This window comes from Myxine glutinosa, chromosome 1 (assembly GCF_964187855.1).
Source record: "Myxine glutinosa chromosome 1, kmMyxGlut1.1, whole genome shotgun sequence".
In the NCBI taxonomy this organism is placed as follows: domain Eukaryota; kingdom Metazoa; phylum Chordata; class Myxini; order Myxiniformes; family Myxinidae; genus Myxine; species Myxine glutinosa.
In genome coordinates this window covers 72860572-72876033 of record NC_136261.1, presented here as the reverse complement: position 1 = coordinate 72876033, position 15462 = coordinate 72860572, and the positions used below count along the sequence as shown (strand labels likewise).

Sequence of the window (15462 nt, the reverse complement as noted above, 5' to 3'; positions counted from 1 at the left end):
GTAGGGAGAGCTGTTGAAGGTGTGTCAGAGATTTCAGAATAGCTTGGAGAAAGGGAAGAATGGGGCGGACAAAAGGTTTGATGGCGATTTGGGTGAGGCGCAGTGAGGTGTTATTTGAGGAGGGGGAAGAGTGAGGCAGAAGGTTGAGGGAGATGAAGGTGAAAGTTGGAAGGGGGAAGAAGCGGGGAGGACGCTTTGAGGAGGAGGGATGAGAGGGGAGTCTAGGAGGGGAGGAGTGATGGAGAGTCTCGGAGGGGAGGAGTGTGGGGGGAGTTTAGGAGGGAAGGGGCAAGGGGGGACTTATCTTGAAATCATATCATATACTTCCTCTCAATCTATGAATGTCCAGTATAGCTTCTTATTTCCTTCAATAATCCTCTTCAAACTCTTCCACTTCCTTGTTCCCCATCTGGTCTATTTTCACAATCTCCCTTAGCCATTGATCGTCTATCCTCTCCACTACCTTCATTCCATGCTCAATCAATTTGATCCCTCTGTAATTTCCACATATCCTCTTTCTATTTGAAAATTGGTAAAAAGTTGTGCACTTCCTCCAATCATCCGGTACCTTCTCCTCCAAATTGACTCTAACATATATTTTACTCCCCCAGGGCCTAACGCCTTCACCAACTCACCTCAGATGTTCCAGAGTTTGCCTCTTCATTTTGTTAAGTGCTTTTCTAACCTACTCCTCCTCTTGAACCTCCTTCACGGGTCCCTCAGTTTTCCAAGCCCTCTCTCTCATTACCTCTGACATCTGCGATGGATGGAAGGTGTGTTTTCACCCGTTTGTTTGTGAGCAGGATATTTCAAAGGGTTATGGACAGAATTGGATGAAATTTGGTGGACATGTTGGGTGTGTGCCAAGGACGAATTGATTAGGTTTTGGTGAATATCTAGATCTTGATATCAGAATATTTAAGTGATTCTTCACCATTGAGATATTGGGCCAAAAACAATGCACAATATCTCAACCACTGTTCTGCCCACCATCTTTTCTGCAGCCTCAACAAGGGTTTCTTTCATATCGTCACGCAACCGCGATTAACACCACAGTTGCGGATGGCCAATTGCGAGGCTTTAACTCCCAAGGTGAAAACTCAATAGCGGCTGCGGATTCCAAATCAAGCACTTAAAGTTAAACGCGCGGAATGGCGGGACACAGCGAAGCTCCGCCGCCTTATCTATTAAAATCAAACACCCAGGAAACGGCGTTCAGATATATACAGAAAATAATACAAGGATTTATTAATGAAAAGTAAAGACAGTGAAAAAGCCCGTGCCGGTAATAACTCTAATCAGAAGCCTAAATTGGGATCCCACACACAACAGATATCAAACACGATACGAGGGAGATTATGAATTACAAAAGAAACACGTCACGTCGTGTACAGTGTACGCGGAGCCCGGGCTTATCTGTCTCTGTCGTCTTCTTGTAACACGGCCGTGCTCAGCCGCCACCAGGCCTTCTCCAAGCTCCGATCCTCTCACCACCCACGAGGTCGGTGCACCAATCTCCAAGGCACCCAACGCAGGCCAGCGGCTCCACCCAAGATCGATCCCCACACGAAGCACGAAAAGACAGGAACGGGGAGAACGCAGGTTTGACTGCACGTCTCGTCCTTCCAACTCGCTCCGGGACTGGTCTCAACTCAACTCCTCCGGCTCAACTGAAGTGAACTCTCTGCGGGAGTGCTGGCAGCCAACTCTTCTGCAGAGCTCTTCTCAACTGCTGCGCAACTAAGAGCATGAACCACAAGAGACCAAAAGCTGCACTGCCAGACGCCAGAGAGGCAAGAGAACAAGAGCCAAGAGAGCGTTCGGCGCTCCCTTAAATAACCTCGCTGGTGACGTCACGTCCCTTGGTGCACCACCCAATCAGTGCCCTCCACCGAATCACAGGCCTGTAGTGTTGTGATAGCGCGTGGCACTCAAGCCCCAGCGGAGGTGTAGCTGGCTGCGGCCATCATCGGCAGTGTCCTGGCCTGGTTTCCTGTCCGTTTGTTCCGAAGTCATTGTCAGGGAAAGGAATTATTTAATGTTGCGCTAGGGACCTAACTAATGTTTATGTGGTTTGCAGTGCCATAATGGACAAAGGTTTGACTACTAGGTGAGACTCACAGGGGCGTTACCTTTAATCCCTCACTACTTAACACTCGAATCTCCATGTAGATCCACAATCATACATCTTACCCCGACAAGTGCCTAAACATCAAGAACTTATTACATGTAGAGCCCCTGTCACGACAGTCGAATACCTACCTATACAGATCTACCTAGCTCTAGATGTTGCTCTACCAAATTCATAACAATATTCTTCCATCTTTATATGACACTCTTTCTCTGGACTTCCTCTTTGAAGAAGACTAGCTTTTGTTGGATCAAATTCCACAGTTTAATCTTCCCTGAACAAGACAACCACTACAATGGGAAAAGCTACACCATAGGGGAAAACTACCATTGGTAGTAAATTGTGAACATCACCGAGTTTCTTGGGGAATTACGTCTCCGGATCCAAGGGTAATAGTAAGATAAAACTTACCATTGAGGGGAAAACTGCGACATGAGGAAGATTGAACTTTTGGCTTAATGCAAGGAGTAGAGGCTAGAGCATCTAAACTGCCACACTGGTGGCTCAGGGGAGCTTGCAACCCGATCCGAAAAATGTCAAACAAAATGAGATACAATCAATTTACTTCAAAGAATGCAAAACGATACAATAAGCAAATTAAATAAGTATGACGACGGACTTAATGACAGACTGAAACAATTAACACAGGCCACATACATCCGATACGAAAGGCCGACACATCACACATACGGACCCCCTATCTAACCTAGGGAAAGGGAAGGGAAGCAAATTAATACAACAATATTCACAGGGAATTCAAATAAAACGGGATATGAAGATGGGAATGGAATGGGTTCAGGCCTGTTTGAAGAGCAGTTTCATCGAAGCTCGTCAGAGCGGGGCTTGGCGGGACAACGGTTCATCAACGCTCATCAGAGTGGGGCTTGGCGGGAACAAACGTGCATGGACCAGTCATCACGCTCTGCGATTCCTTTCTCCTTTGATCCCTTTCCTTTCGTCAACCTCCTTCATGCAACACAGCAAATCCCTCAGCTCAGGAAGTTCATCGAGGTCGACTCCTTCATGTAGCACTCATCGAGCCCGTTCACAGCATGAAGTATGGATGAGGGCGAGACTACCGAAAGTAAGCTGTAACACGTGCCCTTTTGTGGTTCGTTTTCAACGTATCCAATCACGTGACTGTTGTCGCGAAGGGTGCACTAACCAGAAGTTACGTAGTTCTGCGGGTGGCTATACAAACATTTTGTATTATTAGGGACCGCAACGGTACTACTGCGCAGCGCAGGCGCGCATCCACTTTCTTGCACTAAAATCTTCGTTCTATCGACGGAGCGAAGTCGCGTTGGATTGTATCCATTTTCGGCGTTTTCCCATTGCATTGTGGGAGGTAGGGGCATATATATTTATATATCGGATCCAGGAACTATCAGCAATCACGTTGTCACAATCGGCTTGAAAATCGTCCAATTTTTGCAGAATTACGACCATTTTAGAAATAAGTACAACTTTGAACTTAGATTTTCCCCGTAAATTTATGGAAGAATGTTAATGAATTTGGTATCAGTCGGTAGTAAATTGACTTTTCTACTACAAAATTACGATGATTTTGTGTGGTATTTTAGCGCATCGTCGCGCAGACGACCGTCAACCGGTTGTGTAATAATGCATATATACACTTTGTGCGTGTGACCCTGTGGTTGTGAGAATGTGACTGTGATGTGAGCAACAAGCCAGCAATCGACGTTTTGATCACATCACAAGTGATATTTCTATCGATTTAGTAAGTTTTAATCTGAGAACGTCCCATTTTATATCAGAAATATTCATGTGTGAAGTTGTTTACTTCTTGGTTTACATGATTCTCACTACACAAACATGTTCTTTTCTCTTAAACTTTTACCAACATTTCCATTCAAAAATGCCCTTGAAAATTACCGGTGCATAAACATTTCAAACAATCATAAAAAAGCAACCCCTTGGTCAATTTTGATGAATTTTGCATCAATCGACTGGGAATTACAAGACAAAATCATTCTGATACATTTCACAAAACTTATAGTCTAGTAGGAAGACTAGGTCCCCCTGCACCCCCCGGAGATATACTTCTAATCAGTGTTTCTAGATTGGAAACAATGTGTAGAAAATGACTAGCTATGGCCCCAAGCTGAAAAAATGTCCCACATACCATTTTTATGCAAATTACTGCTGCCATTATCAAAAAAAGACTAGGTCCCCCTGCACCCCCCCGGAGATATACTTCTAATCAGTGTTTCTAGATTGGAAAAAATGTGTAGAAAATGACTAGCTATGGCCCCAAGCTGAAACAATGTCCCACATACCATTTTTATGCAAATTACTGCTGCCATTATCAAAAAAACGATTTTTGACATATCTCAGCCAATATTGCAGATAATTGAAAAATGAAGGTGTCTAGACCCATGTTTTGAAGGGCATAGATCATGATAGAACTATTCATAACATGATTACATGTGTCTATGGTATACTAGTATGCTAATTAGTGCTTTATTTACAAAATAATCACAGTTTTACGAAATAATAGACTCATATTAAGGTCCGTCTACACAGACGTTAACACAAAGTTTTATTTTTCTAAATACCCTGTGAAATTCACCGAATGCCCTGTGAAACCTGGGATTCTTCTCCAGCTTTTTCAAGGGCCCGACTTTTCCCTTCCCTTTGAAGGCACTGGTGCAGTCTTCTCCGCTGAACACATAGTACCCCAGGAGAGTGGCACAGTAGTCCTCTCCCAGGGATTCTGCCAGCTCAGAGACGTTGACAAGTTGGCGATGCTTCCCTGACCCTGTATCCAGGTACACCGTCAGCTTGATGTTGTGGGCATGGTGGAGCAGGATCAGGAGGATGTCTGTGTCCGGTGTTCTGACTACAGCGTTCTTGTATCCGATGGTAGCAGCATGATGGAGGTACAGAACCACCCTGGTATCAGTCTCTTCCTGGTTGCTGTAGATCGTGGGGAGTTCACGTACCTCGACCTGAAACACAAAAAGGCACCGCATTTCAATCACCAGTCACTGCCAGTTTCAGTATATCTCCGGGGGGTGCAGGGGGACCTAGTCTTTTTTTGATAATGGCAGCAGTAATTTGCATAAAAATGGTATGTGGGACATTTTTTCAGCTTGGGGCCATAGCTAGTCATTTTCTACACATTTTTTCCAATCTAGAAACACTGATTAGAAGTATATCTCCGGGGGGTGCAGGGGGACCTAGTCTTTTTTTGATAATGGCAGCAGTAATTTGCATAAAAATGGTATGTGGGACATTTTGTCAGCTTGGGGCCATAGCTAGTCATTTTCTACACATTTGTTCCAATCTAGAAACACTGATTAGAAGTATATCTCCGGGAGGTGCAGGGGGACCTAGTCTTCCTACTAGACTATTAGTGCAATATTTATATACCCCATTTCTGTCCCTAGTATTATTTTTCATAAAACTTTATATTGTTGGAAAGAGAATTACTTCTAGCTTGTCGGAAAGTTAAAATTTTAAAGATCAGACAAGAATTAAGCGAGTTATGATCAAATAACCTACACCGTTTCCATAATTTCCGGCTGTAACACGTGCCCTTTTGTGGTTTGTTTTCAACGTATCCAATCACGTGACTGTTGCCGAAGGGCGCACTAACCGGAAGTTACGTAGGTCCGCGGGCGCCTATATATCGTTTTCCACAGAGACCCAAAGAAGCACCTTTTTCCACAGAATACGCTCTTTTCCTTTTTGTCCACCTCCTTCATGCACACTGAATCCTTCAGAAAGTTCGTAGAGCTCGAGTCTCTCACACCAACATGCTCAATGAAGCTGATCACGCCACGAGCAATGACCCTTTTTACCGCAGCCGCGCACCGTCAAGAAAGACTCAAGATCCGCTCTTGTTCTTCCTCCCGTTTCCCAATTCCCGCACTTTCTTCCTTCAAAGAAAAAGGGTTGAATACTTTCCAAAGCTGTTTTTGTGCACCACCACCAACAGTCGAAATCACGTGGCGTAAAGTGAGTGGAAATGGGGTAAAATTTAAGACAAAGGAAAAATAAATACGAAAAGGTCCTATTTGGGGATCCACAGCTGAACTGGCATTTCGTATGCAATACACCCTAAATGGCATGAATCGTCTATGCATGCTTTGTAAACGATTGACATTCACCCAAACGTAACACTATTATGGAGGGAAAAATTACCATAGGGAAACACTACTTTGGGGGGAAAAAACCACCTGAGCGGAAAACAACCATGGGGTTAAATTAACTGCCACCATAGGAAATATTACAGGGGAAAAACACACCGAAGGAAGAAAACTATCAAAGCAAAGGGGGAAACAAATATAGGGTAAAAACTACCAGGGGGTTAAAACTGCAATGGAGGGCAACTAATACGAGGGAAAAATTACCGTAGGGAAAACTACCATGGGTAAAAACAATCGGAGCAGAAAACTACCATGGGGCTAAAACTTTAAAATACTATAAGTATAAGGGGAAAAAACCACCATGGCAGGAAACTACCATAGGGGAAAACAACAGCCATGGGGTAAAAACTACCTTGGGGTAAAAACTATCTTTGGAAAAAACAACCATGTGGGAAACTACCATACTGGAAAACTACCATGGGGCTAAAACTTTAAAATACTATAAGGGGAAAAAACCACCATGGCAGGAAACTACCATAGGGGAAAACAACAGCCATGGGGTAAAAACTACCTTGGGGTAAAAACTATCTTTGGAAAAAACAACCATGTGGGAAACTACCATACTGGAAAACTACCATGAGGTTAAAACTACCGTGGGGTAAACACTATCGTGGGGGAAAAACGACCATGGGGGAAACTACCATAGTGGAAATCTACCATGCTGTGTGAGGCTAGGTGCACTGTGATTGGCTCCTCGCAAGAATACCATACAGGCTGATTAAAAGCTGATATTCGAAATTTGATTTCATATTTTTGCGATCGGAACACATGGCCTAATACTCCCCTCTTTCTCATACTCACCCTTTGTCTTTTCATTCTCCACCTCTTGTCCATTATGAACAGCCTAAGTTGGCTCAGCACCACTTCACCCAATATAACCTTGCAATTCATTTAACCTGCTTCTTGTCACTCAGTCTTATTAAGATGTAATAAATCTGGCAACTATTACCTCCACCTCTGTAGATCATTAGATGTTCCGCCTTCTTTCTGAACCTTGTATTCACATTTCACAAGGAATAGCTGAAGGATACCTTCCTACAAGGCCTTCTTCCACAGTTTGATGGAGCACGACTCTACCTTCTGGGCCACAACCGTGCCTTAAACCTGGCTCAACTTGATGCCATCGGAACCAAGGCCTTCAAGATCATTGGTATCTACCACGACGAAGGTGAGTCTATCTCTTTCACGTCACAGACAAGTTGGTGGTTTCTCTGTCTTCTACCTCCTCCTTTCTGGTCTTGTACCCACTGTTTTTTCCATCCTTTGTCCCCTCAATTCCACCTCATTCTTCCCTCCACATCTTCAAGACAGCTGTTCACCAGCATCTCAGATCACCCTCCCCCCCCCCTAAAACAGCGGTTCACCACCATCCCAGATCACACCCCCCCCTCGCCCCCCATTCAATACCACGATCTTTTCTACCCCTGTTAACCCACCCCAAGCCCACCTCTTCCCAAATTTCCAGTTTTTCTTTCCTGAGAGTCTGGTTCTGTATCCGTTTTGTCCACCCCATGCATTCTCCCCAACTCCTCATTCTTCACATCCCTTCTCAAAGTCTCCCTCTATTTTGTCCCTCGACCATGCTGTTGGTGTGTTTTCCCCCTCTCTTTCTCCTGCTCATTTTGCTCTGTTACGTGCTCAACCATTTTATGTTCTAACTCCTCCACGAACCTCTACTTTGTATAAAAAAAATAAAATTAAAAGGGTTTGGCAATCTCAACATTCCTCTCCCCATCTTCATTTGTGAGGCCATTATCCATCCTCCATGCTCAATTTGTATCCGGCCACTTATTGACCTGTAAGGCCATTTAAGTCTAAACGAACTATAATCTTCTCCCAGCTTGTTCCTTTCTCACTAGAGCTTCTAACTGCCCACTAAATGCATCTTTCACCTGCTCCGAACACTCGGTTTGTGTTACGTACATTGAAATAACATTCACCATTCCTTTCTCCATCTCCAACTTGACCAGCATCAAGCTATCCCTGATTCTCTTTACTTCCGATAGTCTCTCTTTCCACTCCTCCATCAATATGACTCGACCTCCATCTATCTTTCCCTGTTCACCACGATAATACAAGCCGTCGTCTCCTTTAATCCTTTGGCACCCTTCCTAGCTCATTTTGTCTCCTCTACTTTTTGTCTCCTCTACACTAGTTTATTTTGTATCCTGTACACACAAGATGTCAACCCTTCTTTTTTCCATCAACTCTCCCCTTTCCTGTCATTGTGTCAACATTCTATGTTCCCACTCTGATGCTCATTGTCTCATTTTTCTCCACTTACCTTTTTAGCCGCAGAAATGGATTCTACGGTACCCTTTGCCCATTTCTCACAACAGCCAGGGGTCGCTGTCAAGCACCACTTCGGTTCAAACCCTTGCACTTCCTGATTTTCCACTGGATCCAGGATTCATTTGGCCACTGGGTTTGAAACTAGGTCGGCCAGATCCTTTTACAACTCTTTGTAGTAAAGGAGCCAGAGAAATTTCCAATGCATCCCCTCAGGATCCACTGGCATCATGATTTTTAGCTCACCTGGAACGAAGTCAGGGGAGCTTATGCGATGTCAGTCATGTCTGTCCGTCCGTCCGTAAACACTTGAAACTTCTTCTCCGAAACCGCTGATGGGATTGCGACCAAATTTGGCACAAATTATATTTGTTATGCGACTAAAGTTTGTTCACAGCATTAAAAAATTGGGGTCTAAGTTGGTCTACCGGGGGTCCAAGTGGATCCAATTATGACCCCCCAAAATAGGAATTTGCTTTTTCCTCAGAAACTACACACACGATTTCAATGAAATTTGACCACAACCTTCACCACCCGTGATGTACCAATTCAATTCAAGTTATTAGAAAAATTGGGGTCTTAACAGGTATATGGGGTTGAGGGAGGGTTGCCCAGCAAAATAGGTATTTTTTACTTTGTTTGTTTAAAGTCTTATGATCATGTTAGTATGATTTTACATGCTGCCCTGTCTTCTAGTAACCATTGAAATTGGTTTAAAATACCCTTAGTCGGTGCAGTATACTGTTTATTCTACCAGTTGGGCGCCAGGGGTATTGCCCCTATGTTTAATATTAAGCCCCAAACACGCCCCCCCCCCACCCCCCAAATAGAGATGTCAAACCTCGCCAATGTGCGAGGTGTTTTGAATTACATGGTGGTGATTTGATTTAAATTACTTGGTGGTGAGGTGTTTTGAATCACGTGGTGGTGAGGTCTTTTGAATTATGTGGTGGTGAGGCGTTTCGAATTACATGGTGGTGAGGTGTTTTTCATTTGGTGGTGGTGAGGTATTTTGAATTACGTGGTGGTGAGGTGTTTTTAATTACATGGTGGTGAGGTGTTTTGAATTACTTGGTGGTGAGGTGTTTTGAATTACGTGGTGGTGAGGTGTTTTAAATTACGTGGTGGTGAGCTGTTTTTAATTTTGCGGTGGTGAGGTGTTTTTAATTTCGAGGTGGAGAGGTGTTTTTAATTTTGAGTTGGAGAGGTGTTTTTAATTTCGAGGTGGAGAGGTGTTTTTAATTTTGAGGTGGAGAGGTGTTTTTATTTTTGCGATGGTGAGGTGTTTTTAATTTTGAGGTGGAGAGGTGTTTTTAATTTTGAGGTGGAGAGGTGTTTTTAATTTTGTGGTGGTGAGGTGTTTTGAATTATGTGGTGTTGATGTGCTTTCAATCACGTGGTGGTGAGGTCTTTTGAAATATGTGGTGATGATGTGTTTTTAGCTCACCTGGTAGGAAGTTCAGGGGAGCTTATGGGATGGCGAGTTGTCTGTCCGTCAGTCAGTCAGTCAGTCAGTCCGTAAACACTTGTAACTTCTTCTCTGAAACCGCGAAACCGCTGATGGGATCTCCGAAACCGCGAAACTGCTGATGGGATCTCCGAAATCGCGAAACCGCTGATGGGATCTCCGAACCCGCGAAACCGCTCATGGGATCTCCGAAATCGCAAAACCGCTGATGGGATCTCCGAAACCGCAAAACCGCTGATGGGATCTCCGAAACCACGAATCCGCTGATGGGATCTCCGAAACCGTGAAACTGCTGATGGGATCTCCAAAACCACCAAACCGCTGATGGGCTCTCCAAAACCGTGAAACCGCTGATGGGATCTCCGAAACCGCGAAACCGCTGATGGGATCTCCGAAACCACGAAACCGCTGATGGGATCTCCAAAACCACCAAACTGCTGATGGGCTCTCCAAAACCGTGAAACCGCTGATGGGATCTCCGAAACCGCGAAACCGCTGATGGGATCTCCGAAACCACGAAACCGCTGATGGGATCTCCAAAACCACGAAACCGCTGATGGGATCTCCGAAACCGCGAATCCGCTGATGGGATCTCCGAAACCGTGAAACTGCTGATGGGATCTCCAAAACCACCAAACCGCTGATGGGCTCTCCAAAACCGTGAAACCGCTGATGGGATCTCCGAAACCGCGAAACCGCTGATGGGATCTCCGAAACCACGAAACCGCTGATGGAATCTCCAAAACCGCGAAACTGCTGATGGGATCTCCGAAACCGGGAAACCGCTGATGGGATCTCCGAAACCGTGAAACCGCTGATGGGATCTCCGAACCCGCGAAACCGCTCATGGGATCTCCGAAACCGCAAAACCGCTGATGGGATCTCCGAAACCGCAAAACCGCTGATGGGATCTCCGAAACCGCGAATCCGCTGATGGGATCTCCGAAACCGTGAAACTGCTGATGGGATCTCCAAAACCACCAAACCGCTGATGGGCTCTCCAAAACCGTGAAACCGCTGATGGGATCTCCGAAACCGCGAAACCGCTGATGGGATCTCCGAAACCACGAAACCGCTGATGGGATCTCCGAACCCGCGAAACCGCTGATGGGATCTCCGAAACCGCAAAACCGCTGATGGGATCTCCGAAACCGCAAAACCGCTGATGGGATCTCCGAACCCGCGAAACCGCTCATGGGATCTCCGAAACCGCAAAACCGCTGATGGGATCTCCGAAACCACGAAACTGCTGATGGGATCTCCAAAACCGCGAAACCGCTGATGGGATCTCCGAAACCGGGAAACCGCTGATGGGACCTTCGAAACCGCCAAACTGTCTACCCGTTCTGGGACTATGCGGAGGCGTACTGGTGACACAGTCGCATTGCTCGAGTTTATCATGTTTTAATCTCTCGTTCGGATTTCTTTTTGTATTTATGGAGATTTGAAAACTATGTGAACGTTTGATCGGTCGTGTTTTTGTAATGGATGATACATGTTGCCGGCTTCATTTCTGCACTTTCATTCCTTTTTTTTTTAGAAGGGGGTGACTTTGATGGAACATCAGGTGAGGCGATGATTTATGTAAATAAAACAATAGAAGAAAAGAAAAGAAAAGCTCTGCTATGCTACAAGCAATGTACATATTATACAATACCTGAACAGCCAGATACTTTTCCTGCATGGTTAATCAATACAACACTAGGTAAGTATACAGCACAATCAGTACAATCAAACAATAGATTAAGAAAACAGTAAAGACCTTCTATATTGCCATGCCTGTGTGAGATAACTATAGATCTTTCATATAGAACATAATAAGTAAAAAAAAATCATCATGTCAGTGGATCCTGAGAGGCGGCCATACATGGGGGGGGGGGGGGGGGGGGGGTGTTCTTCCTGGCTCCCAGACTATTGGGTGACTGGGTCTGGTATCTTCGTTTACGACAAGACGTCAGTTGTTTAGGAATTCTTTAGTATATCCTTTCACTCAACGTCGGTAAGTACCTTTTAGGACCCTTTGTATCAACAAATTGTGCTAAGACAGCATGTGTGTGGTATGATTGCCAACTTATGGTTGTTTGTCCGGATGTTTATCCTTTTAAAACTCTGAACCGCATCAGACAAGGAAGCAGCACGTGCTGTTTCTCAAGTCTTTCGTTTGGTTTACGACTCGGACAGGATTCGAACCGCCGACCTCCCAGACTCCAAGTGGACGCTCCAACCATCACACCACAGAGTCTGGTTCAATGCTGATGCGTCCATCCCAGTTTCACAGCGCCATCTTGTGGTGCGAATACGTTTGTTTCCCATGGCTGTGTAATGTCTATTTATTACGAAGGAGAAATATTTTGTCGCCATTGATGTGCACCATCAATGCCCCTTCCCTCTGTGTCTTCTTCCTCCTCCTATTGTTTCTACCTTTACCTTGGTATTGATGATATAATTACCAGACCAAGATTTTTTGGTTTCAGCACCCTCTTTCAGAAGTCTTATTTTTTTAGCTTGCTTTTTCTAAATTTCGATCCATGTTAATGCCATCCTTAATTCTCCATTCATTATTAATTTTATAATTCCTCTTCTTTGTAAAGTACTTTGAGATTTGGTTTGGAATGAAAATCACGATATTAAAATTAATCGATTGATTGATTGGTATTTGGGCATTTTTCTAAACCTCACGTTATTTAGGCCAAAGTCAGTGGAATGTTATGGTCTAGCAGGAGAGCCTAAAGCAGGAGAGTCGAAGTATATACTGTCCCTCTGAGATGCCCAGCCTAGGTTGACATTCTCAGCTATAAACTGTCATGTCAGGGTGAATCATCAATGTGTGTGGTTTTCCTTGGATGTACGTTAAACTCAGCGTCCTGTCTGCCGGCATTAGTTTCTGGTTGACGTTAAAGATCCCACGGTGTCCTTCGCGAAGAGTAGGCGAGCTATCGCCTGCACCCTAAATAAATTACAAATTCCTGCCCGAACCTTAGTCGACCATCAGGCTTGGCCATCCTGTTCGTGAAAGACTTGGACCAAGCTTCGCCGGGTGAACCCAGCAACTAGATGGTATTCATACAATACTGTCGCGCGGACCCTTCCGGTTAACACCAGGGACCGCGGATGGACCAGAACGGCTTTAATGGAGGCGACGACCAAACACGGATTCTACTTATGTAGCGCGGGAAGAAGAAGGCAAGTGGAAGCTGTGGTAAAAGCGCTTACCTTCAGCGAACCGACGGCAGCCTCGATCCTGCAGGGAAATTAATGAACTCGACACCGAATTAGAATGTACAAAAATAAACACGTTTATTCACGGCACCCGATAACAAGGAACGCGACGGTAATCAAATAGTGGGCCTAAATTGGGATCCCACACACCTCACTTCAGAAACGAGACACAGGAAAATGAATAACCAAAAGAAAAACGTTCGTTATGTAATGTAAAATGTGGTGCGTCTTCACTGTCCGTCGTCTTGTCCCTCCATGGCTCCAAGCTCCGCTGCACACCACGAGGTCCCTCGCTCCAAGCTCCAAAGCACTGCGAAGGCCTGAGCCAAAGCCCTCTCCGTTCGCACACGAGGTCCCACCCGTACACAGCACTGAGCCCCGCTCCTGAACAAGCACCAAGCACCGCTCCAAGCACCACGCAGATGGCGAGCCAACGACCACCAGGACCTCTCAAGACCAAGAAGAAACGCAAGAGCTTCAAGCACGTCGAGTCAGCCATAGAGCGCAAGGGTTAGAGCTGCACAAGAGCTCCTGAAATGTCGTGCAGCGCACTTTTATCACCTGGGCGGTGACGTCAGCCTTGGCACGCCACCAACCAGCGCCTTCCACCGAACCTTCCAGCTCCTTCCCTCCAATCACAACCTCCTTCTTAGTTGCGTCATCGCGCCTCCCGCACTGGTTGGCTGGAGGTTCGCGCCTACCGCGCTGACCAATCACAGGCCTCCAGGGCATGTTGCTATGCAAGTTCGTGATGCGACTGGCGGCAGCCATCATCGGCGGTGTCCTGGCCTGGTTTCCTGTCCGTTTTCTTCCAAAGTCATTGTCAAGGAAGGGAATATAATTACTGTGTGCACTACAGGGCCTCTCTAAGTGTCTACAGGTGTGCGTTGCCATAAGGCACAAAGGTTTGATCACCAGGTGTGACACACAACGGTTTATCTTATTCCCTACACTATCTAACATGCAAATATCCTGGTATGTTCACAGGTATACTCTTACCCGACAAACCGGACTAAACACACAGAACTTATTACATGTAGATTCCCTATCGCGACAGATGAAGCATGTTACCTATTCAGACCTACCTGACTCTAGATATTCCTCCACCCTCCCGACATAACAATACTTACCCTGCGCAGTCAACTTGGTGCGAGCCAACTCTTCTGTTTTTGAACATTTTTTTTCTTTGATCCAATATGGCTGCCAGACCATGTGAGCGATGACATCATAAATTTATATTCTCTAATATAATTGTTGCATAGATCACGCTCAATACATTTCAAACTGATCAGACAAAGCGTTGTCCCTGTCGAATTATGACGTCATAATTATGACACCAATGACGTCATCGTTAACAACACCTTTTCCCCATATGGAGTTCTTTACAATGAGCCATGTTTCAATTTTTTCCATGCAGCGGTTTTGGAGATATAGAGGTGCAACATTTTTCGGTTTTTCCAAGATGGCGCCTGTACCACATGACCTATGACGTCATGATTATCATTAAAATATTCTCCAGGAGGAGGCGCTCCTATGGTCAAATTTCCTGCCCAGCAGACCAACAGTTGCTGAGAAAAAAATTTCACAATGATCAGATAAGTGTTGTACTTGTCGAATTATGACGTCATAACGAAGACACCAATGACATCATCATTAACATATCTTATTCCCCAAAGGGAGTACTTGACAATGAGCCATGTTTCAATTTTTTCCATGGAGCGGTTTCGGAGATATGTTGGTGCAACTTTTTTCGATTTTTTCCAACATGGCGTCTGTACCACGTGACCTATGACTTTATAATTATCATTCAAAAATTATACAGGAGGATCTGCACATATTCTGAAAATTTCTTATTCATCAGAATAACAGTTGCAGAGGAATTTTTTTTTTCATACTGATCAGATCAAGAGTCGAACTTGTCGAATTATGACGTCATAATGGAGGAACCCATGACATCATCATTAACATATCTTATTCCCCATGGGGTGTACTTGACAATGAGCTATGTTTCAATTTTTTTTCCATTGAGCGGTTTGGGAGCTATAGAACCAGTGCCGTATATTAACAGAGTCTGGCCAGCCTTTGATCTGCTCAACTACCGCCGTGATTGGTCGAGCCCGCGTCACGTGGTTTACAGGCGCCATTTTGCATACCACCTCAGCCGAGCAGCTTTCCCGCTG

The 15462-nt window shown here is 45.0% G+C and overlaps 1 protein-coding gene across 1 annotated transcript in view; it reads right to left on the bottom strand.

The window, feature by feature from the left end:
- Window positions 1-4777: 4777 nt before the first annotated feature.
- The window catches only part of LOC137425091 (uncharacterized), an 891893-nt gene continuing 881208 nt past the window's right edge, over window positions 4778-15462 (bottom strand). The window contains exon 6 of the mRNA XM_078773288.1: window positions 4778-5103. Within this exon, the coding sequence (XP_078629414.1) occupies window positions 5090-5103 (14 nt within the window). The 3' untranslated portion in view covers window positions 4778-5089. The remainder of the gene's footprint in view (window positions 5104-15462) is intronic.